The 25,623-nt window shown below is 49.2% G+C and overlaps 1 protein-coding gene across 2 annotated transcripts in view; it reads left to right on the forward strand.

Moving 5' to 3' along the window:
* Positions 1-25,623, forward strand: part of ECE1 (endothelin converting enzyme 1) — a 420,365-nt gene that overhangs the window by 367,222 nt on the left and 27,520 nt on the right. For both annotated transcript variants that reach the window (XM_078642557.1, XM_078642558.1), the window contains exon 15: positions 14,807-14,917. In XM_078642557.1, coding sequence (XP_078498683.1) covers positions 14,807-14,917 — 111 coding nt within the window. The remainder of the gene's footprint in view (positions 1-14,806; positions 14,918-25,623) is intronic.

Genomic DNA, 25,623 nt, shown 5'->3' on the forward strand with positions numbered 1-25,623 from the left:
GCCTCACATCGGCCCCGAGAATATTCACCAAATGCCTATCTCCAGTGGCAGCATTTCTTCGTCAGCAAGGTCACCAGGTGTTTCCATACCTGGACGACTGGTTGGTGAAAGCGCCGACAGCGGCCGCCGCAGCCTCATCCTCCAGCGCCTGTCTGGATATTTTCCACCGCCTGGGTCTGACCATCAACACCGCAAAGTCGACTCTGGAACCCACAAAAGTCATTACGTTCCTGGGAGCGACTCTGGACACGGAGCGTGTCAAGGCTTTCCCCTCTCAGGAGAGAAAAATCAAACTCATCTCCTTAGCCAAGGACGTGGCTTCGAGGAAGACTCTTCCGGTCCGCAAGTTCAAGTCCCTCCTGGGCATGATGTCTTCATGCATACTGCTCATTCCACACTGCCGCCTGAAAATGCGTCCACTTCAAGAGGCACTGACAACACAATGGACCCAAGCCACGTGTTCTTTCGACGACCGCATGAGAGTCACTCGACCCATTATCAACCATTTGCAATGGTGGACATCACTTCGCCATCTGTCAAAAGGTCTGCCGTTCCTGCTCCCCGCAGAGCCGCACGTAATAACTACGGATGCGTCACTGGAAGGCTGGGGGGCAGTCCTCCAGGAACTCCAGATCAACGGCAAATGGACAACACAGGAATCGAAACTCCATATCAATCTGTTGGAGTTACGAGCGGTCTTCCTAGCTCTACAGGCGTTTCTTCCGCGCATTCATCACTCCCCGGTGCTCGTCAGGACAGACAACACCACGACGATGCACTACCTGAACAAACAGGGGGGAACACGTTCCATCTCATTATCGAGAGAATCGCAAAAAATCTGGAACTGGCTTCTGGAACACGAAATAGACTTGAAAGCGGAGTATGTCCCGGGCAAGGACAACGTCTTGGCGGACGCACTGAGCAGGGAGAAGTCTCCTTCCCACGAATGGGAACTGGACAGGGAGGTGCTGGACAGTATCTTCAAGGAGTGGGGCACCCCGAACATAGACCTCTTTGCCACCAGAGAGAACGCCAAATGCCCAAGCTTCGCAAGCAGGCATCACCACTCAGGCACCCTCGGGAATGCATTTTCCATTGCATGGCGGAACGTCTTCGCGTACGCCTTTCCGCCATTCCCACTGATACCCAGGGTTATCAGAAAGATGAAAGCGGAACCCTGCACTCTGATCCTCATTGCTCCATCCTGGCCGAGGCAGCACTGGTTCACGGAGCTTCATCGCCTCTCTGCCCGGCCCCCTCTTCGCCTGCAGCAGTTTCCAACCCTGATCACAATGTCTCAAGGGCAGGTTCTCCATCCGAACCTGAGCTCTCTGAAATTGTCGGCCTGGCTCCTGAATACCGTGAATTCAGCCAACTGAACATCCCGCAGGATTGCAGAGATGTCCTTGCGAAAGCCAGAGCTATTAGCACCAACAAAACCTACTCACTAAAATGGAAACGATTCTGTTCCTGGTGTCTGGATCGTGGCTTGCACCCCTTCAACGCTACTCCACAGCAGCTGCTGCCATACTTGTTACATCTTGCGCAATCCGGCCTTGCGCATTCATCCATCAAAGTACATCTAGCGGCAATTTCCAGGTTCACAAGGACGGCTACAGGCCCATCTTTGTGGGCGGACAGACTCATCAAACAATTCCTAAAAGGCTTATTCAGATCCTTTCCACGACCGAGACCTATTCCTCCATCGTGGCATCTCAATGTGGTTCTTCACCAACTAATGAAACATCCATTTGAACCCATCCATAAGGCAGAAACCAAGTTCCTCTCTTGGAAAACGGCCCTCCTCCTGGCACTCACCTCTGCCAGAAGGGTCAGCGAATTACAGGCTCTATCCATTCAGGATCCTTTTCTTCAATTCAGAGAGGACAGAGTCATTCTTAGGACTAACCTTCGCTTCATTCCAAAAGTCCCCTCGGACTTTCATCTTAACGAACCAGTGGTGCTTAGATCGTTCTTTCCGAATCCCTCCACGGCAGCAGAAAGAACTTTACATTCTCTAGATCTAATGAGATGTCTTAAATTCTACATCGACAGGACACAACACTTTAGGAAGTCATCCCAGCTCTTTATTGGATTCAGTAGGCCAAGACTGGGCATGCCCTTAACAAAGCAGCGCATTTCACGATGGATCTCTTCTGCGATCACCTTTTGTCATGACAAGGCCGGACGGCCTTTACACTCACGAGTCAAAGCTCATTCAACTAGAGCCATGTCCACATCTGCGGCGCTGTTCGCTGGAGTGCCGATCTTGGACATCTGCAGAGCGGCGACATGGAAGTCCCCGCACACCTTCACCAGGCACTACTGCCTGGATACTGAGCTGATGAAGGATGCAGCAGTGGGCCGAGCAGTGCTTCGCAATCTATTCCAGTAAGGTGAGCCCTACTACATCCCTCCATCCTTTACGGGTATGCACATTCTCTTGTTGTATTTCTATGACATTGCATTTTGTGATTTAGTCATGAGATATGTATTATCTACATGCTTGTACCTGATGTTCATACAGAATGTGCATAATGTATTGCTCACTACTCTGATTCAGGCATGTGAATCTATGAAAGACACCCAAATACTGGATAAGAAATGCGTTACTTACCTGTAACTGCAGTTATCCAGTATTAGTGTCTTTCATAGATTCACATGCACCCTCCCACCTCCCCTGGCAGGGCTCACCTTTCTCTCTAATGAGTTTCCGCCTAACTAGCTTGGTGCGTACGAAAATCTGAGAGACTTGGGCTCCTGGCAGGAAGGTTCTAGAAGGAGGTAGTAGCTGATTGGCTGTTTTACTTTATTTGTTCCTTTTTTACAAAAGGACCCAGATAGGCCACCAAGGTGGGACCCTTGGGGCCTGCTCTGTTTGGTCCTTCCTGCAAAAGGACGTGGATAGGCTACTAAGGTGAGACTTTGGGCCTATTCTTCTTTATGTATGTCTCTAAGACCTTACTTTTTATATACCGGAGGCTCCCGTCTCGACGACGGGGAATGATTCAGGCATGTGAATCTATGAAAGACACTAATACTGGATAACTGCAGTTACAGGTAAGTAACGCATTTCTTACTGTGCATCCGGTGAGAGCACTGTTTACTGGACTGCCAGCTTTTTGCTTATAAAGCGAGGGTTCGCTTTGCCTATTTTGCATCTTAATTGCGAAATAAGGACATGGTTTAAAACATTTGCCATTTCCAGGACCAATAAATAAAATATGCTATCGCTGTTACATCACAATAGTGTTTATTTTAGCCACCATTGCTTCATGCAGGTAACTTACATTGCTGTTGACATCACATATACAAAATTACCAATCCGATCGTCCCCATGTCCTCAGCTTCTCCCTTGAATCCAGAGCCAAAGCAAGGGTGCGTTTTAAAGGTTGAAATCCTAAGTAACCTGGACTGGACATGAGTAATGTCCGGAAAACCTTTCCAAGGGCAGCAGTATGTGAAGACACGCTTTCATCTCAAATGTTATGAACAACTATGTAAAAAAAAAATATATATATATATATGTGTGTGTGTGTATATATATATATATATATATATATATATTCTTTGTTCGTGTGCACTATATATGTATATATATATATATATTTACCCAGTAAAAGCGCTTCCCTCAGGACTTGCGCAGTACATCTTGACTGTACTATTTTGAAATGCTTTCAGGGGTGTCGTTTGGCATTGTCCTTTAGTGGGTAGAAATGTCAGCTTAATTTTAATCATTTACACAAACTGACTTCTAAGGTTACATTTAATTAAATAAGTGACTTAAGTCCGGAAGAATCCCCCTTTTAGGGTGTGTTGCTCATTGTATGGACAGGTGCACAAACGCACACCCCTTGAAAGGTGGTACCTGCAATTTTGCGCGGCACCTGCAAGTAGTAAAATCTGTAACATGTGTGAGGCCGTGAGGAAATTAGTTTTTCCTCCCTAGGGGGGTATATTTTGGTAAGATGTTTATTACAAACGTAGTGGTCCTGGGGTAAGACATTAACAAGTTGTAGCGTGATAAAAGGGCCTTTATCATTTCTCAGTGACACAATCAAACAAGCATTTGCAATGCAATAGGTCTCATAGTTGCACGAGTTAGTTATTGGCATTGTAAATGACAATGCCTTTTATTTATGTTTTTAAAACTAAAACAAATATGAAAGGCATTTTTATTTGCAATGTCAATACCTCAAACTTGCGTAAATGCGAGCGAGACATATTGCATTGCAAATGCTTGTTAGGTCGAGCTACGAATGCAGCGGAGCTGCTTCGCTAGCGAAGACTATTGCTGTGGCGCGCGAAGGGAGACAGGAGGTGGCACGCGCGGACAGGAGATGTGCACGCGTACAGACAGCGTAGAATAGGAAAGCAGGAATGCGCATCCATCTTCCAAATGGGCCTTAAGAATAAATCCTACTGATCTAACCGATATAATTAGACCCATCTGCTGCTCGAACCTGTGCCTGACCTTCACGTTGTAGAATCTAATCCGCCTTTCATCATCCTTTTTAGGGCTCGCCTGCTGATGCGCTTCTGCGCATAGCTGGCGAAGCTGTATTGTGGCTTAAACAGAGCTTAACCACCACTGGCGATTCCACTGGCGATTCCTTGCAGTGCATGTGCTTTTTAGGTCATTGCGCAAGCGCAAGCCCTAAAAAGCGCGTGCACAATGCCACCAGCTGCCTGCCTGGCTGCCTCGCATTACCACATCAAAGGCAGCCCTCCCAGCGCATTTCTCACCCCCTAATTATTCACGGCCGGCCGTTTCTTTGAGGTATGCTTCAGGCTTGTTTACATTGTCTACCCCCAGCTGCTGCTCAATTTCTGTTCTCTTCCCTAATGCATCGCTCGCTCTAATCTTGTAACCTCAACCCCTCCACTAAGTTTCGTTTCCTCTCTCTGCCTCGCTCTCCTTGAGTTTCGTTTCTCCAGCTTTCTAAACTCATTGGGATGGGCACTGTTTATTTTTATGCAACAAGTTGATAATCGATTGCACGCACAATGTCCATTCTCCACTACACCAAATGCTTATGTGAAGCAGCACTAGCCACACCATGCTTTTATTGTGTCATTCTAACTCCTGCAACTCACCCAAGAAGTGCACTATACTCAGGGCCACTGGAATTATGCGGCAGGAGAGGGCCAAATTATGCGGTAGGGGTGAGTAGATTATACGGCAAGAAAAGGCAAATAATGCAGCATAATGTGCCATATTTTGTAACAGTATTACTTCATTTTTTCGTAATTTTAAACTTGGTAACACTGTCTGGGCATTGGTTGCACCTCATTAGGACCATGTTAATATCCAAAATATATCAATAGGCACACAGCTCCACAGAGGCACCCACCACACAGCTCCACAGAGGCACCCACCACACAGCTCCACAGAGGCACCCACCACACAGCTCCACAGAGGCACCCACCACACAGCTCCACAGAGGCACCCACCACACAGCTCCACCAATGCACACAGCTCCACCGAGGCACCCACCACAGAGCTCAACAGATGCACCCACCACACAGCTCCACCTACACAGCTCCACCGATGCACCCACCACACAGCTCCACCGATGCACACAGATCCACCGACAAAGCTCCACCGATGCACCCACCACACAGCTGCACCGATACTCCAACTAAGCTCCACCAATGCACCCACCACACAGCTCCACCAATGCACCCACTAAGCTCCACCGATGCACCCACCGCACAGCTTCACCGATGCACCCACCACAGAGCTCCACCGATGCACCCACCACACAGCTCCACCGATGCACCCACCACACAGCTCCACCGATGCACCCACCACACAGCTCCACCGATGCACCCACCACACAGCTCCACCGATGCACCCACCACACAGCTCCACCGAGGCACCCACCACACAGCTCCACCGAACGACCCACCACACAGCTCCACCGATGCACCCACCACACAGCTCCACCGATGCAGCCACCACACAGCTCCACCGACACAGCTCCACCGATGCACCCACCACCCAGCTCCACCAATGCACCCACCACACAGCTCCACTGATGCACCCACCGCACAGCTCCACCTACACAGCTCCACCGAGGCACCCACCACACCGCTCCACCGAGGCACCCACCACACCGCTCCACCGGAGCACCCACCACACAGCTCCACCGAGGCACCCACCACACAGCTCCACCGAACGAGCCACCACACAGCTCCACCGATGCACCCACCACACAGCTCCACCGATGCAGCCACCACACAGCTCCACCGACACAGCTCCACTGATGCACCCACCACTCAGCTCCACTGATGCACCCACCACTCAGCTCCACCGATGCACCCACCACACAGCTCCACCGACACAGCTCCACCGAGGCACCCACCACACAGCTCCACCGAGGCACCCACCATACAGCTCCACCAAGGCACCCACCATACAGCTCCACAGCTCCACCGATGCACCCACCACACAGCTCCACCGATGCACCCACCACACAGCTCCACCGATGCACCCACCACACAGCTCCACCGATGCACCCACCACACAGCTCCACCGATGCACCCACCACACAGCTCCACCGAGGCCCCCACCACACAGCTCCACCGAGGCACCCACCGCACAGCTCCACCGAGGCACCCACCGCACAGCTCCACCGAGGCACCCACCGCACAGCTCCACCGAGGCACCCACCACACCGCTCCACCGATGCACCCACCACACAGCTCCACCGACGCACCCACCACCCAGCTCCACCGACGCACCCACCACACAGCTCCACCGATGCACCCACCACACAGCTCCACCTACACAGCTCCACCGAGGCACCCACCACACAGCTCCACCGAGGCACCCACCACACAGCTCCACCGAGGCACCCACCACACAGCTCCACCGAACGACCCACCACACAGCTCCACCGATGCACCCACCACACAGCTCCACCGATGCAGCCACCACACAGCTCCACCGACACAGCTCCACCGATGCACCCACCACCCAGCTCCACCAATGCACCCACCACACAGCTCCACTGATGCACCCACCGCACAGCTCCACCTACACAGCTCCACCGAGGCACCCACCACACCGCTCCACCGAGGCACCCACCACACCGCTCCACCGAGGCACCCACCACACAGCTCCACCGAGGCACCCACCACACAGCTCCACCGAGGCACCCACCACACAGCTCCACCGGAGCACCCACCACACAGCTCCACCGGAGCACCCACCACACAGCTCCACCGATGCAGCCACCACACAGCTCCACCGATGCAGCCACCACACAGCTCCACCGATGCAGCCACCACACAGCTCCACCGATGCAGCCACCACACAGCTCCACCGACACAGCTCCACTGATGCACCCACCACTCAGCTCCACTGATGCACCCACCACTCAGCTCCACTGATGCACCCACCACTCAGCTCCACCGATGCACCCACCACACAGCTCCACCGACACAGCTCCACCGAGGCACCCACCACAGAGCTCCACCGAGGCACCCACCATACAGCTCCACCAAGGCACCCACCATACAGCTTCACAGCTCCACCGATGCACCCACCACACAGCTCCACCGATGCACCCACCACACAGCTCCACCGATGCACCCACCACACAGCTCCACCAATGCACCCACCACACAGCTCCACCGATGCACCCACCACACAGCTCCACCGAGGCCCCCACCACACAGCTCCACCGAGGCCCCCACCGCACAGCTCCACCGAGGCACCCACCGCACAGCTCCACCGAGGCACCCACCGCACAGCTCCACCGAGGCACCCACCACACCGCTCCACCGATGCACCCACCACACAGCTCCACCGACGCACCCACCACCCAGCTCCACCGACGCACCCACCACACAGCTCCACCGATGCACCCACCACACAGCTCCACCTACACAGCTCCACCGAGGCACCCACCACACAGCTCCACCGAGGCACCCACCACACAGCTCCACCGAGGCACCCACCACACAGCTCCACCGAGGCACCCACCACACAGCTCCACCGAGGCACCCACCACACAGCTCCACCGAACGACCCACCACACAGCTCCACCGATGCACCCACCACACAGCTCCACCGATGCACCCACCACCCAGCTCCTCCGACACAGCTCCACCGATGCACCCACCACACAGCTCCACCGATGCACCCACTACACAGCTCCTCCGAGGCACCCACCATACAGCTCCACCGATGCACCCACCACACAGCTCCACCGATGCACCCACCACACAGCTCCACCGATGCACCCACCACACAGCTCCACCGATGCACCCACCACACAGCTCCACCGATGCACCCACCACACAGCTCCACCGATGCACCCACCACACAGCTCCACCGAGGCACCCACCACACAGCTCCACAGATGCACCCACCACACAGCTCCACCGAAGCACCCACCACACAGCTCCACCGAAGCACCCACCACACAGCTCCACCGATGCACCCACCACACAGCTCCACAGATGCACCCACCACCCAGCTCCCCCGAGGCACCCACCACACAGCTCCACCGATGCACCCACCACACAGTTCCACCAATGCACCCACCACCCAGCTCCCCCGAGGCACCCACCACACAGCTCCACCAATGCTCCAACTAAGCTCCACCAATGCACCCACCACACAGTTCCACCAATGCACCCACTAAGCTCAGATACAGAACATACCGTCTCCTTTACCTTAGCATCCCCCCCTCTCCCTCTTCCTATTTTCAGCCCGCACTACCCTCCAGTCTCCCCCACTGTCTCTAGCCTCCACTCACTCTTCTATTCACCGGCACCGTCTCCCACTGACTTCACTACCTATGCCTCCCATCCACCGCCTACTTCACCTACTTCACCCACACCACTCGCCCACAAAAACGCCCACACTATGAAGGACATCCCACTCATTAGCACCGCAGAACCTTCCAACAACGCTAGTATATCCCCTCCTTCGATACCCTGCCCGCTTTCCAGCTCTCTACACAACCATTCACCAATGGCTCTCACCACCAACGCCATCCCCAATGCACCTCCTGACCTGACTTTATCCACCCTCCAACAAATCATAGAGGATATTCGACAAATCAAAAAAGATGTCCACGCAATCAAAGACCTTCTCTCATCACAGCCCAGACTACCTCCCATCATCCCTCTGCCCTACAAACGACGCTCTACACACCCTCGCCTCCAACGACACCAGCGCTGGCCGACTATCCCGGTTCGCAATAACTCCCAACGCCCCCGTCGTGTCCTCAACACATTGTCGGACCGCGACCTATGCTCTCTCCTACGCTCTTATGGCTCAGGCCCGGTAAAACTCATATCCAACTCACACATCCCCATACCCACAATTCTTACAAACCCTCTGAGGCTCCCAACTCTCAACAACAGAGGTTCCGTCCCTAACAACCTCAGAAAAGTTCCCCTCACTCTAGAAAGCTCGACCACCCTTCTCTCTCCCAAACTCAAATGCATCCTACTCAACTGCAGATCGGCCCAGAGAAACTCCTCCGACATCGCTGATCTCGTCTCAGCGAGGGATCTGGACCTAGCCATTCTAACAGAAACTTGGCTTACTGAAGCCTCTACCCCGATTATGGACATACTAGTCCCCCCCAACTATCACATCATTAGGCTAGACAGGTCTTCAGACAAGACGGGCGGGGGAATTGCATGCATTTTTAGGAGCAACCTCTCCGTTACTAAAGTCACCTCCCCCTCCCTCTCCTCTTGTGAACTCCTCTGCCTCGACATCACCAGCGAGGGCAAACAAGTTTGTGCTTTACATCTCATCTATCACCCGCCTGGTGACAATCTCATATTCACCCAACAACTCATGGACATGATCACTTCCAATGCCGGCCGGCAGACCACCCAAGTCTACCTGGGTGACTTCAATCTCCACTGGAACGATCAGAAAGACACAGTGGTGAATAGTCTCAAAACTTTCCTTAATGCGCTTGACCTCACCCAATTATGCGACAGCCCAACACACGACAAAGGCTCGATACTTGATCTCATCATTGCCAAAGAGAATTCTACACAACTGGAGGCGATTCTACCCTGCGATTGGTCAGATCACCACATTATCACCTTCTTTATCAATGAAAAAGTTAAACCTAACGCGGCTCAACCAACCAAATCCAAAACATGGAAAAGGGACATGAAGAATCTTAACGCTTCTACCCTGCCTCCCCACCTCGGCAATCTCCTCCTTCCCCCTTCTGGTGCCCCGGATGTTCAATCACTGACTGACCATTACCTTGATTCTATGAATACAATAGTCAATGAAGTCGCCCCACTGCAACTTCTAACCCCTGGTATGATGATAGACTCAATGACGACAGGCGTACTATGCGATTGGCAGAGCGCACCTGGAGATCGGACCCTTCAGCACTTCACCTCAAAAGGCTTAAAAACAAGAGAAATGTCTACTTCAGGAAAATAAAACGCACAAAGATGGACTTCTTCAGCCGCCAGTTGGACCAAGCAAAAAACAGGCCAAGAAAATTGTTCAAACTAATCAAGACCCAAACAAAGACACAACCCTTACAATCAAACAGCACAACAAGCGACACCCCACACTGTGAAGCCTTCTCTGCTTTCTTTAAGCTGAAGACAGACAACATAAGAAATGACCTCATCATGGATGTAAGCCGATTCCCCAACCACACCAGAATGGCTAACACTCAACCTAAAAACAAGGCATTTTGGCTGTACTTCGATACATACTCGGAAGAAACAATACACAAGCTGCTCTGCACCTTGAAGCCCTCTAATCACCTCACAGACCCTCTACCTGCTAATGCTGTAAAAGACTTCATCCCCTTGCTCCTCCCTCTCTGGACCAAAATTGTCAACCGCTCCCTGCAACAAGGCCTCATTCCAGACTCCCTCAAGGTGGGGCAAGTCACACCTATACTCAAGAAACCTACAGCAGATCCGTCTGACCTAAACAATTACCGGCCCATCACCAATATCCCCACCCTGGCCAAACTGCTGGAGAAATGTGTCCAACTCCAACTAACAAAACACATTGACCAATTTGACCTCCTCAACTCTCATCAATCAGGCTTCCGAGCGAAACATAGCACGGAATCAGCTATGACACACATAATTGATGACGCCCTCCAAATTCTTGATCGCAATGAGTCCTGCCTCCTCATCCTTCTTGACCTCTCGTCAGCATTTGACACGGTCAAACATGAGAACTTGCTGGAGTTGCTAAGCACTAGAATGGGTCTATCGGGAACTGTTCTCAAATGGTTTTCGTCCTTCCTTCACAATCGGTCTCAGAAGTTCAAGATCGACAATGTGCTATCTTCACCTGTGCCTGCAGATCTAGGTGTTCCACAAGGATCCTCCCTCTCCCCCACATTGTTCAAACTCGTCATGGAACCGCTCGCCACCTTGCTCCAAGCCTCCAATGTTCAATTCCATATGTACGCCGACGACACGCAACTGTACCTAAAGCTTCAATCCCCGGAAGATATCAAACATCTGAATTCCACGCTTATTAACACTCAATCTTGGCTAGCCGATAACCACCTCAAACTAAATGCTCTGAAAACTGAGTTCCTACTCATCTCACCCCCGGCGAAAATTTCCACCACCCAAACATGGCTCAACAACCTAACAGCACTCAATGTCCAACCCACCATCGTGGACTCAGCGAAATCCCTAGGCATCACACTGGACGCCAAGCTCAACATGCAGCAGCACGTCAGCAAAGCCACAAAAGCAGCTAATTTCCAAATCAACACACTGAGGAAAATTAAACCCTTCCTCCCTGCTGAAGACTTCCAAACTGCTGTACAAGCGTTAGTCATCCCTCGAATAGACTACGGAATTGTGGCCCTCAGCGGACTCCCGCTATCCACAACAGCACCCTTAAGAGCCTCCCTGAACGCTGCCGCGAGACTCATTACTGGCTCAAGAAAACATTCGCATATATCCCCAGACTTAAAGTCCCTAAAATGGCTGCCTTTTGAAGCCAGAATACAGCTAAAAATTGCAGTTATGACACACGCGGCCGTGCACCACAATGCACCCAACTACCTCGCTCAAAAGTTGTCTATATCAGGAGGTTCGAGATCCAATAGAAGCTCAAAAAATCTACTCCTGAAACCTCGTAGATTCCGGAAAGAGAAAACTTACAAGCGCTCCTTCTCAGGAATGGCACCCAGGATCTGGAATGCGCTCCCTCCTGAAACCAGGCGTATCTCCTCCACGGCACTCTTCAAGAAAGAGGTGAAAACCATCCTACTGGCCAAGATCTCCTGAACCTTATAGGTGCTGGATCAGAGACCCTGCATTGCATTGTGTCAATGCACACCTTGTCTTTTGGCATTATACCTCTACTTGATGGGGACACTACTACGATACTTTCATACTACCGACCAATATATGATACACGTTGGGTCACTGATTCACTCTCCCGATGCCCCCACTCAGTGCTCCCTCTATACTAAAACATTGGTATAAACCTTCCAGACACCCAAGGTGTACCTGAACACCTCTGTAGTGGGGTCAATGACTTGTGCTGTCTTATATTACTTCTTTACCTGATTGTATATTGATATGTTGTATGTATGCTATTGTTATCCTGTCATGTTAGTGACTACTACGTTGCTCCCATTACTGCTGTTCATTCCTACTGCAAGGATCTTGTTCGCGCTATATAAAACTTTGAATAAATAAATAAATAAGCTCCACCGATGCACACACCACTCAGCGCAACCACAGCATCACTCGGCGGAACCACAGCATCACTCGGCGGAACCACAACATCACTCAGCGGAACCACAGCATCACTCAGCGGAACCACAGCATCACTCAGCGGAACCACAGCATCACTCAGCGGAACCACAGCATCACTCAGCGGAACCGCAGCATCACTCAGCGCAACCGCAGCATCACTCAGCGCAACCACAGCATCACTCAGCGCAACCACAGCATCACTCAGCGCAACCACAGCATCACTGGTTCAAATATGTTCTTTCAATGTTTCAAGTTGTTTTCAAGCTTTCATGCTTTATTATAAATCACAAAAAGATGTTAATATTTCACTTCTGTTCTTGGATTTTCGTCACAATAAAAAAACACTGAACATAATCTTCACAAAAGTTATTTACAAAAGTTTAAGCTATTGCCATTACAAATTAAATAAATTATTTAAGTATTAATTAATTAACAAGCCATTGTTATTTGTAATATCAATACATCTAAGTCACAAAAATACAAAACATGTTGCATTACAAATGCTATAGGGGTTTGCGAAAGTTACAACTATTGGCATTGTAAATGACAAAGCTATTAATTTAGCTATTTTAAAAAATAACACATAAATTTAAAAAAATCATTTATAAGACCCAATAGCTCAAACTTTCCTAATGCGAGCCCTATTGCATTTCCAATGCTTGTTGTTTGTCCGTCCTTCTCGCATTTGAACTGGGTATCGCACAGCCTGTGATTGTTATTACGGTAGTCTGAGTTCCGAAGTACCTGAATACTCGTCGTTATGAACTCCGGCCGAGCCAGCTGTGTTGAAACTGAGTTTAGTGTGGTGTGAAGAATTACAGATAATGTTCTCCGGAGATAGTACGTCATCGGCTGTTTCCTGAAGTGACGCCCGGACGGCTCTAGGTCGAGTTATTTGCTACTTTGGGCGTTCCCTTGCACAGAATAATCATTACATAGCTTGTAAATCCGATAAGCAAGACCTCATGTGAGAAACGAGAACAGCGTGTTCACCGTAGATCAACACAGTCGCTTCTCCAGGTCTTAGAGGGTTGAGAAGTGTTTATAATGCTATTGCTCCCTCTCGTGGCCATGTGGGACATTACAGCCGGCGTAACGATTACCGAATTCCTTGCCCATGATTGGATTGGTTTTTGTTCGTTTCATTTCACGGCCTCTCCTATTCACTGGCTTTCCTCTCTATCTTTGCCCACCTCTGGGGAATTTCATCGTTACTGTGTAGTGATTGTGTGACTTCTGCCCTTTCATTGCTTGCATCAGAGAACTTGTTTTTCTTGGTTTCAGTACGCCATGGGATTGTGTAATGTAGTATGCATTTCTTTCTTTTTTATTTGCTCTGTATTTCCTGTATGTGTTCCACATTCTGCAAGCAGGGTGCTGTAGGTTCTGTAGCCTCATTTGTAACTGATCTGGTCATGGCCTCTCATATGAATAAAGTACCATTTCTTCATCCACCCCTTCTTGATTTAATTCTCCATGTTTGTAGCCACCACAATTTGGTGACACGGATGGGATTTCCCACTCCTGTTTTATTTTATTTAAGCAATCGTAGATACATTGATCTCTACTATAGATGTCTACATTACTGTCAATCAAATGTATGTTGCCGCAAGAATCCATACTTTTCTCACCGCTCTGCTTATACTTGAGAAAATCATGCCGCTCCAGCATTTCTGTTAAACATGTTATCGTATGACAAGATGTATTAAACAAAAAAAGTATGATAAGTTCCTACGGTGTATGCCTCAAGAGGTGGTACAGGTAATTAGTAAGGCACTATATCCTTCAATATGAATTATGTATTTTATAGGAATAACATAACATTGTGCTTCATCTGTAATGGGGAGAAAAATGAGAGGGAAATTTACCCCCCCCCCCCCCCCCCCGTACCTGCTCCCTCCCTATCTGTCGTTGAAATCCACCATTGTTCTGTGACTTGTTGATTTTGTTTGATCGACTTAAGGTTATTTCATATTTGAAGTGATTGTTAAAATTAAGTCAAATCGTCCACTTTTATTTCTTATGGGCATTTTATTTCCCTCTTTCTCTCCAGGTGGAGCATGACCCCTCCCACCGTAAATGCATACTACTCTCCTACCAAGAACGAGATTGTCTTCCCAGCGGGCATCCTGCAGTCTCCTTTCTACACCAGCTCCTCCCCCACGTAAGGCCGCCTCACTCCTTCTCTTCGGACCTTCCTATATTTTGGATATTGTTCATCTGCGACCGTACTATTGTGTGAGATCTATCTGTTTGTACAAATTCAGATACTTCTATTAAAACACCTAAACACTGTCCAGGGGAGGGTGTTGGAGAGGGGGGGGGGTGTTTGAAATAAATTTACTACAAGTGAAACATTGGATATTTCCAGACAAGCAGGCACCCTCAAAAGGAGGTTTGACAGTTTGGAGTCAGGCCCAGGTATGGTCAAATGTGCTGCAGTCATCCCAGCCTTTCAGCGGCACTCACTAGTTTGGAAACATTATGAATTCCCTGTAGCGTTTGTGCCTCTCTGTTACATTGACAACAGTACTGACATTCTTTACTCCACAAGCCCCCTTTTCCTGCCAGTCATGTTCAATGCTCCTACAACACACTTTGGTACAAAAGGGGGTGGTGATGGACGGAGCATCTGAACCAATCAAACACTCACACCCAGTCAACAGATCTGGGTTTATTCCATCGCCGTTCTTTAGCCCACTCTGCCACCCCAGTTCAGACATGGCCATACGCAAATCAGTCTGACCCTGTGCCCTGTGGGAACAGTCCAGCCCCTTTTGTACCGCTACAACACGCTTCAGCAAATACTTGAGATTAATGGTTTGTGCCCCATGTAAAGTTTCCATTTTGGGTCTTTCTGAAGTTTTCACTGCAGACCTGCCTGATGCTGCTTGAGCCCCTTTAACGATTGCCTCAGTGGGATGCGTTTCACTGATCCAGTCCACTGCTGTACTCTAGACTTTAAAATGAAGTTGCATTTCCCTTGTATTTCTTGATGTATTATTTATGGTTTCCATGTTTCCTTTTTTGATCCTTTATTCGCTTCTCCAACCTTTTCCATGGCTCCTTTTCTAAATGTGTGCATGCTTTCATATAATACCTTCTTTCTTACGGCTCTAACTCACCCACATGTGATCTTTCTCCTTGTTCTCTGCTTTTTTTTGGCTCCTTTCTGTCCACAGTGGATTTTGGTCCTCGTTCTTGAGTCAAAAGGTAATGGGCCACTAAATAGACGACACGTTCCCATCAGAAAGCTCCCTAGAGAAATATATATGCGATGCACACACTTCACAATTCTCAGGAAAGTCATTTTATTGTGCTGACTGCTGATTTCAGAATGCTCAACACATCATTCTCTGTGGTCTTTCAAGGCGGTACAGTTTGCTTTAAGGTTAAAAAAAACTTGCAGCATCCAAAATAATATCTTATGTACATAAGATGTTTTCAACGGCCTGTAAGCATTGGAAAAGTGTGGAACGTTTTTGCTCTTTCATTTTGAAGTCAGCAAATTGCACAGAAAAGACATTTTCTGAGAACCTGAATGAGTGCACCCAAACAGTATTTTTATTAGTTTTGGTTCTTGTTTGTCTGTGTTGCCACATTTATTTTGTTCATTGACCCTTGATTCTGCTCCCTGATTGCTGGCCTGCTCTCTTATTCTGGATCCCTACGGCCTACCTCCATGCTCTTCCCCGCTCTTATCTGGCTCTCTCATATCGTCTTTCCATATCCTACAAATTATTTTTTACAATCCACCTGCCTCCTCCTTTCTGACTTCCTTTCCTAATCTTCTTTTTTTAAAATACATTTTTTGATTTTTTTGCATTTAGCCAAAAAAAAAAATACAGTGATCATTAAAGGATCGATGCATAAACACAAGGATCATAGTACAGGAGCTTATACATAAAGCACACAAGTAGTCACTAGACACTGTAATGGACACTCATGAGGCCCTGGGTATTTAGAGGTACTTATCTAAGGAATAGATTAGAAGGAACAAATAATAGCATCTTCAATCAGATTTAGAGATGTGTTCCAGATTCTTTCAAATTTGTAGTTCCTGTTCTTGTTCTCTTGACTGTAGCCACGTAGTTATCCTGTTGAGCTTCTGTTGCCCTTCCATGCCTGTTAATTTGCTCTGCTTCTCCCTTTTTATTCATCTTAGTCATAATTGTGCTGGACTCTAAATAAGCTTCCACTTGCAATGGACAACGTCTTGGCTTTGTCTTAGTGGACTTGAGAAATATTAACATGTTGAATAACACAGCAGCACGCTTGTTTTTTGTACAAATCTTGTCCAGCGAGGCAGGCTCTCAAAATCACTTTTCACAGAAATAACCTAAAAGCAAATCTAAATCTTCAGATGTCCTTGCTTAATTTAACTTACAAAAGATGTTACTAATAAAGTGAGAGCGCTTTGCTTCGTATACTCTAAGCAATGGGGTGGGTGAGTGTTATGAGCAGAACAATGCCCTAAGGATTTTAACTGTGTGCCTAAACCTTTCCATTTTGGGGTTCATATTCATTCCGTTATCCTCCATCATTCAGTATGTTATTGCAGAAGAACCTTGGTATAGGCAGTACTGTCTTGCTTGATTGCACACTGGTACATGGTTTGCCACTTCTGGACAATCTTAAAGCGATTTTAAGGTGTGCTGAATTACTATAAAATACAGATATTTTACACTGGTACATAAAAAGGGGCCCAACCTTTTTATTTTAAAAACATAGTCCAAGTATAAATTTCCACTTTCTCGAATTGCACATAATGTGCTTTAGGAATGGAAATTTGACGCTGTGTGCCTGAATGACTGGGTTTGGGGAGAGTGAGGAAACTGGGATTTTTATGTGTGCCCCCAGATTTGCAGCTGAAGATTTAAAACCTGGGCATCTCCAACCTTTTCTGGAATGGGAACTACTTATGTTCAACAAAAATCATCCCGAGCTATGGGTGTTCTTATAGGACCACATCAGACCAGATTACTGTATTTGGCCACCCTATGAAAGATTATCAGCAATGATTACCTCAGTACATCAGTTAAGGGTTTCAGCTGTAGCATAAAAAAGCCTGTCGATATGGAATGTCCCTATATGAATAATACATAACCGCCATAGTTGCCTTGTCCCTGGCACCAAGTTAATGTGGTTAAAAATTAATAAGTCTCTCATAGTTGCATGATATAACACTCCAATGAAATCTTTAAATATATTTTGGAAATATATCTCTCTAAACATCAGCTTATGTGTTGTGAAAATACTCACACTTTTGTCTCAAAAACTTGCTGTTCAGTTTTGTTGTACTTCTATTAATTCAACCAAGCAAAAGCTTCTAATTTAGTTGGCTGAGATGCACATAGGAAAGCTACTTGCAAGTAGCTGAAAAGCTACCAGAAGTTTACAAGCTATTCGTTGGATAGGCCGGATTTAAAACACCAAGGTGCATACCCTCAAAGATACAATAAGTTCACACGTAAATGGAAAGCTGCCACAAATTAAGTTCAGCAGAGTAAAACCCAAGTAACATTGACTATGAGTGTCCATGGGTAGTACCTAATGACTGTCTAGTTTGGCTACATGGTTGCATAAAAGCACTGCTGTCCCTATACCTGCCACATCCTCCACTCACATTGTGAGCAGTGGGGGAGGAGACTGGCACATGGACCAGTATAAGCTGGGCATAGCAGAATGTAATTGAGTAGCTCCAACACAGAAATGTACATGCGTAACAGGAAAGTTCTTCTATAAGTTGGAAACCTGAGAACTGTTTGATTACTTTTAATACAGGAGCTAGGGATTTGGGGAGAATATTGTGTTCGAGGCATGTGGGCTGCTGAATTCATATCTATAGCATAGATCGCCGCCTAATGTTGGGTCCGGATGATTGCACATTTTTGTCCTGGAAGAGTCTTCGAAGTATCACGAGATAGGTGGCTCCTCCCCTGGACTACAGTGCGCATGGGCATCGACTCCATCCCCAGATAGTTTTTTCCCGCCATTGGGTTCGGATGTATATTCGTTATCTCCAGTTCGGAATCGATATAGACTTTTCTTAGGGCCTGAAGGCCTTTTCCTATACCGTCGGTATTGTTTTTGCGCTCGGTGCCCAACTCTGTTCCGGCTCAGTTCCAGAGTCGGACGTCCCGAGGAGTCGCGTGACTCTTTGGTGCTCGAGGCCTAGTCGACGCAACAAGGCTTTCCACTACACATTATGGAACGGAGCCCGTTCAAGAAATGTCCCGTGTGTGGATCTAAGTATCCACACATCGTCGGACCACGATGAAGCCAACTGTATGGCTTGTTCCCGGTTTCAATCTAAGAAGACGATTCGCCTTCGGCGCGTGGCGTGCCTGGAGGCCCAGCAGTCGGCCCCGGCACCGGTGAACATCTTCGAGAGAGAAGAAGCAGACGACCAAGAAGTTCATCTGCAGATTTCACCTCCTGCGGAGGAGGTCGACTAAGACTACGACGCGGATGTCGAAGCGCTCGATGCAGAAGAAGTCGTCGACTAGGTAGGAGACGACAATGAGGCCTATGGGGCCATGGAAGATAGCTCAGGCGAAGAGCTATGCCCCGTTCGAACAATCACTAAGGCTCAGGTCGCGGGATCGCCACACGGCCTTACCCAAGACCTTGCACCCAAATCCACGGCCTCGGCTACGGACACTTCTGCGGAGCCGCCGGAGGTAAAAACGAAACCGAAAGTGAAACCCTCGGTGTCGACGAAACCGAAAGTGATGGAGACGCCGTCGAAACAGAAGACTTCTGTCCCTCTGGCCGCCTCCTCGTCTTCCGATATGTCGGGGTAGCCAAAGCCGAAGAAGGCTGTCGACCCGGTGAAATCGACCAAAGCCGTCGAGCCGAAGTCGGTCAAGGGCGTCGATCCAAAACCGAAGAAGGGTGTCGAGCCGAAGACTGGGGCCCCAACCCCGGGAGTCAAGGCCGCCGACCCGAAGTCCTCGGCGCCGAAGGCCGTCGGCGCGGAAGGAGGACACGGCGCACCTAAGAAAGCTGCTCCTGTGCCTCAGCCGGAGAAGAGCAAGACATCGGTGCTCGAGTCTTCACACGCTGGTGGACCGAAGACGTCTGTCGGGTCAACGAAACCGTCCGCTTCCTTTACGAAGCAGGTGTCGGACTCACTGCAACGCATCAGGAACAAGGCTTCCGCGGTCGCTCCGAGGGATGCTTCCACCCCTAAGCAGGCTGCCAAGACGCCAACGCCTTCGACGCCACTCCTGTTTACGTTACCGCCTAAGGTGGCACCGAAGGCCTTCGCACCAAGGTCGGTCACCAACGCGCCCGTGCAAGGGTCTGCTGGGTCGAAGCCTTCTCCACAGCTTGTGAGCTTGAAGCATCGACAACCCTTGGTGGAGGAACAGTCGGAACACTTTATCGACGCCGACACCGGTAAACTTACCCTCTACAAGAGAAAGATCACGGCGACGCAGCCTTTGGGGTCCTACACGATTCCTTTGAAGCGCAAGAAGCCTTCTACGGATTCCCCGGTTCTGGTTGTGCCACTTGCTCCACAAACTCCAAGAGCTGCTACACCCTCACCCACTTACTCAGATGTGGAGGCTGGGGAAGGTGAGGACGAACAGTATAACTTTCCTGCCAACACTGATCCTGAGGATCACCAGGACTCTTGGGCAGATGCAGGGGACGCAGGGGACCCAGGGGATCCGCAAACTGCCCCGGACACTCAGGTGTACAATGTCAAAACCTCTCCTACTGAGGATTCTGCGGCATTTAATGCTCTCATTGAGAGGGCGGCTACAAACCACGACGTCCAGCTGCACGCTGACCCTGTTGACATGGACTTCCTTTTTGATACCTTTTCCACAGCAGAAAAAACTGTCCAGACTCTCCCAATGTTGAAAGGGGTACTCAAACATGCTGCGGACATCTTTAAAGAACACACAGGTGCCAGGGTGGTCAACCCTAGAATTGAAAAAAAATATAAGCCGGCACCTGGCGACCCGACCTACATCAAGGGCCAGTTGCCATTGGACTCTCTGGTCGTTTCTAATGCCCGGAAGAGGGCGAATTCACAAACAACTGGTGATGCTCCTCCCCCAGACAAGGAATCTAAAGTGCTGGAGGCATCAGGGAAGAGGGTGGCGGCTCAAGCAGCCAATATCTGGCATATCTCAAACACTCAGGCACTCTTGGCCAGATATGACAGGGCGCACTATGACACACTAGAGACCCTGCTACAACATCTACCCGATCAGTATAAAGAGGCGGCGGAAATGCTCATTCAGGAGGGGAAGCTCATCTCCAACGCTTCTATTAAATGTGCACTGGACGTGGCGGACACCGCGGCCAGGGCCATTAACACCAGTGTGATGTTGAGACGTCAGGCATGGCTCAGAATCTCCGGTTTCAAGCCGGAGATACAAACCACCATCCTCAATCAGCCGGTCAACCCTGATAGGTTGTTTGGTCCTGACGTGGATGCCACACTGGAAAAAATAAAGGATACTGAGACTGCAAAGTCCATGGGAGCTCTCCAGTCCCAACAGTTTCGGGGCAGTACTTTTCGTCGCTCAGGCAATAGAGGTGTTTCCAGAGGCCAGATGTCCCAGCAAACGCAATACACTAAAAGTGGGGCGCAGTCCTCTTACACCAAGCAGAGTTGAGCCGGCTATCGGGGCAATAGTGCCAAAGGCAGAGGCCGTGGAAATAACAACTCCCGTTCCTCTGCCTCCACCAAGCAGTGACGCCCTGCCCCTGCCCCCCGACCACACAACACCTGTCGGGGGGAGACTCCAGCAGTTCCTGCCAGTCTGGAAATCCATCACCACAGACAGGTGGGTCAGGAAACTTATCCAGTTCGGTTATTGTCTAGAGTTAACGTCCACTCCACCCAACATGCCACCAAAACACCGTCCTATGTCCACAGAGCATTTGCACTTATTGCAGCAGGAGGTACTTGTCATGCTGCAAAAAGGGGCAATTGAGCTCGTGCCGGTGGAGGAAGAAGGCACAGGAGTGTACTCCCTGTACTTCTTAATCCCGAAGAAGGACGGGTCCCTCAGACCCATTCTAGACCTCAGACCCTTAAACCAGTATATTCTCTCAGAACACTTTCACATGCTAACGTTGCAGCAAGTTCTTCCGTTGCTCAACCAGGGAGACTTCCTCGCAACCTTGGATCTCAAGGATGCATACTTTCCCATTCCACTACATCCATCACACAGAAAATACCTCAGATTCACCATTCAGGGTCGGCCTTATCAGTTCAAGGTCCTTCCTTTCGGAGTGACCACGGCGCCAAGGGTATTCACAAAATGCCTTGCGACAGTGGCTGCGCACCTCAGGAGGCAGAACGTTCACGTTTACCCTTATCTGGATGACTGGCTTGTCCAGGCGAAGTCGGCCCAGCTGTGCGCCACCAACATGTCCCACACCATTCACCTTCTTCACAGTCTGGGATTCTCACTAAATTATCCCAAATCGCACCTTCAGCCAGCCCATGTGCGGCAGTATCTGAGCGCAACGATAGATACTCTGGCGGCCACGGCTCAGCCGAATTCTGTGAGGATCAACAGCATTCAGTCGCTGATCCAGAAGTTCAGACCGCAACACTCGCTTCCAGCAAGAGTGTTCATGCAGTTGATAGGCATGATGGCCTCCTGCATCTTCATAGTCCCGCACGCGAGGCTACATATGCGTCCGCTTCAACAGTGCTTGGCTCGTCAGTGGAATCAGGCTCACGGACAGTTAAAGGACCTAGTGTTTGTCACCGGTCGGGCATACAACTCTCTGCATTGGTGGAATCCACACAACCTTTGCAAGGGCCGACCGTTCCAGGAGCCTGTGCCACAACTTATCCTGACAACGGACGCATCTCTCCAGGGTTGGGGAGCTCATGTGCTCCACTACACAATGCAGGGACTATGGACGTCACAGCAAAAGAAGATGCACATCAACCACCTAGAGCTGATGGCAATCTTCATGGCGATGAAGGCATTCAAAGTACATCTGTGCAACAAAGTCGTGTTGATCCGGACGGACAACATGACAGCCATGTACTACATTCAGAAGCAGGGAGGTACACACTCTCCACAGTTGTCTCATCTGGCTCAGAGCATGTGGAAGTGGTCCATTCAGAGAAACACATTCCTCATGGCGGAACACCTCCCGGGCAAGGACAATCAGATGGCGGATCTGCTCAGCAGGTACAGCCACCAAATGCATGAGTGGGAGATACATCCATCAGTACTCCACCCGTACTTCCAGCAGTGGGGTCATCCAGAGATAGACCTGTTTGCCACAAGGGAAAACGCAAAATGGCAACACTTTGCCGCCAGGTTCCCTCACCCACAGTCGCAGGGCAATGCGATATGGATGAACTGGTCAGGCAGATTTGCGTACGCTTTTCCCCCAGCACCTCTCATACCACTGGTGGCCAGAAAGCTAAAGCAACACTCAATGACACTCATCCTGGTTTCTCCAACGTGGGCACGCCAACAATGGTACACCACGTTTCTAGAACTCTCCGTGGTACCGCATCAAAGGCTGCACCTCACGCCCAGACTTTTCACGCAGAGCCATGGCGAAATTCAGCACCCAGACCCGCAACAGCTCAACCTGGCGATCTGGCTCCTAAAGTCTTAGAATTTGGCTACCTTAACTTGCCTCCCGACTGCAAGGATATCATACGAGAGGCAAGAAAGCCCACCACCAGAGCTTGCTATGCAGCAAAATGGAAGCGGTTTGTCATTTACTGTACAGAACACAACATCAACCCGCTAGATGCATCCACTCACAACATCTGTTATTTGTTACATCTTTACAAATGCAAGCTGGCATATGCTTCCATTTGGATACACTTATCCGCCATAGCAGCTTATCTCCAAAACAGGCAGCATCTCTCCGTTTTCAGAGTGCCTGCCATTAAAGCCTTCCTAGAAGGACTGAAACGGGTCATCCCTCCCAGGACCCCGCCAGCTCCTGTATGGAACCTTAATGTGGTCCTCACCAGGCTGATGGGCCCACCTTTTGAGCCTCTGCATTCATGCGAGGTTCAGTTTTTACCATGGAAAGTGGCTTTTCTAATAGCCATTACGTCTCTGCGCCGTGTTAGTGAGCTACAGGCGCTCGCTGTCCAAGAGCCATTCATACAAATTCACTCGAACAGGGTGGTGCTGTGCACTAACCCTAAATTTCTTCCTAAGGTGGTTTCACAGTTCCATGTCAATCAGACCATTGAACTGCCTGCGTTCTTTCAAAACCCAGAGACTGTAGCCGAAAGAATGCTCCACACTCTTGACGTCAAACGAGCTTTGATGTACTACATCGATAGGACCAAGGATATTAGGAAGACACAACAACTCTTTGTTGCCTTTTCTGCCCAACACAAAGGCAACCCCATTTCCAAAGCAGGTATAGCCAGGTGGATCGTTGAGTGTATTCAAATTTGCTATCACAAGGCTAAGCGCACTTTAACGGTCCTCCCCAGAGCCCACTCCACCCGCAAGTTGGGGGCCTCCATGGCTTTCCTTGGTAATATCCCTTTAGAAGATATTTGTAGAGCAGCCACATGGTCTACACCACACACATTTACTAAACACTACTATGTAGATGTGCACTCCAAGCAGCAGGCAGCTGTGGGGCAGGCTGTTCTTAAGACACTTTTTCAAACGTCTGCAGCTGGCACAGGCGGCCGCCGTTAATGGAGGGACTGCTATATATTCTATGCTATAGATATGAATTCAGCAGCCCACATGCCTCGAACTGAATATGCTACTTACCAGTATGCATCTGTTCTTGGCATGTAGGGCTGCTGACATTCATATCGCCCGCCCTCCTCCCCGGCGCCTGTAGCAGCTGCAGAATTCAAACGTACTCTTAGCATGGTCATCGCTCACACTGTTACACTCCATCTTCGCCACAATGGCTAAAAACAATCTGGGGACGGAGTCGATGCCCATGCGCACTGTAGTCCAGGGGAGGAGCCACCTATCTCGTGATACTTCGAAGACTCTTCCAGGACAACAATGTGCAATCATCCGGACCCAACACTAGGCGGCGATCTATGCTATAGATATGAATGTCAGCAGCCCTACATGCCAAGAACAGATGCATACTGGTAAGTAGCATATTCATTACTTCTGGAAAGGATTTTAAATGTAGGCCATTTTTAATGTAAAACCCTATTTTTAGCAGCTGGCGTTTTTTTTAAGCTGCTTTTTTTTTTTTTTTTAAAGAGCAATTGCAAACTTAGTTTTGCCTTACTTTCACATTGAGAATTTAGTTATGCCTATTTTGCACACTTGTTTCTGGCTATTCCTTCTAGGTTGGTAGTCTGGAGAGATGATTTTTTTGTTCCTTCTTATATCCTAGAAAGTAAAACTATTTTCACTAAAGGCTCGCTTCTGTTCCTTAGCCTAGGAGCCGAGCACCCATTTTTCCTTGTTTGGGATATTCCGTCCTGGCAAGACCTCTTGGAAACAGGTGCCCTAGTGGTTAGGGGTATCCTATTGCGCACACTCAACTCTGCTATATTAAGGTGGCCATGCCACGGGCGGGCATCGGGCGCGTCATAGGCAAGCCCGACTTTCCCCAGCCATGCTTGCTGTTTGGAGAGTAAAACCTCTATTAACCTCACTTAAGAGAAAAGCTGTTAGCACTACCACATAAGGTGTGTTCCTACTTAGCTAAGTTCAATCTATATAGTGTTAACATAACTAACAAAAGATTGCTCTGCCCTTTGAGCTAGTTTGCCCTGGAATGTCCTATTTGTTTTAACACCGTCACTGGTTTCCTTAGCAGCGTGCATTATATTAATTGCAAGTCCTTCCCAAAATATGCTTCTGATATCTATGATCTGTTTTCTCAAGGTATGTGGGACTTTGTATTTCTTAC

Source organism: Lissotriton helveticus, chromosome 5_1 (assembly GCF_964261635.1).
Source record: "Lissotriton helveticus chromosome 5_1, aLisHel1.1, whole genome shotgun sequence".
NCBI classification, from domain to species: Eukaryota; Metazoa; Chordata; class Amphibia; order Caudata; family Salamandridae; genus Lissotriton; species Lissotriton helveticus.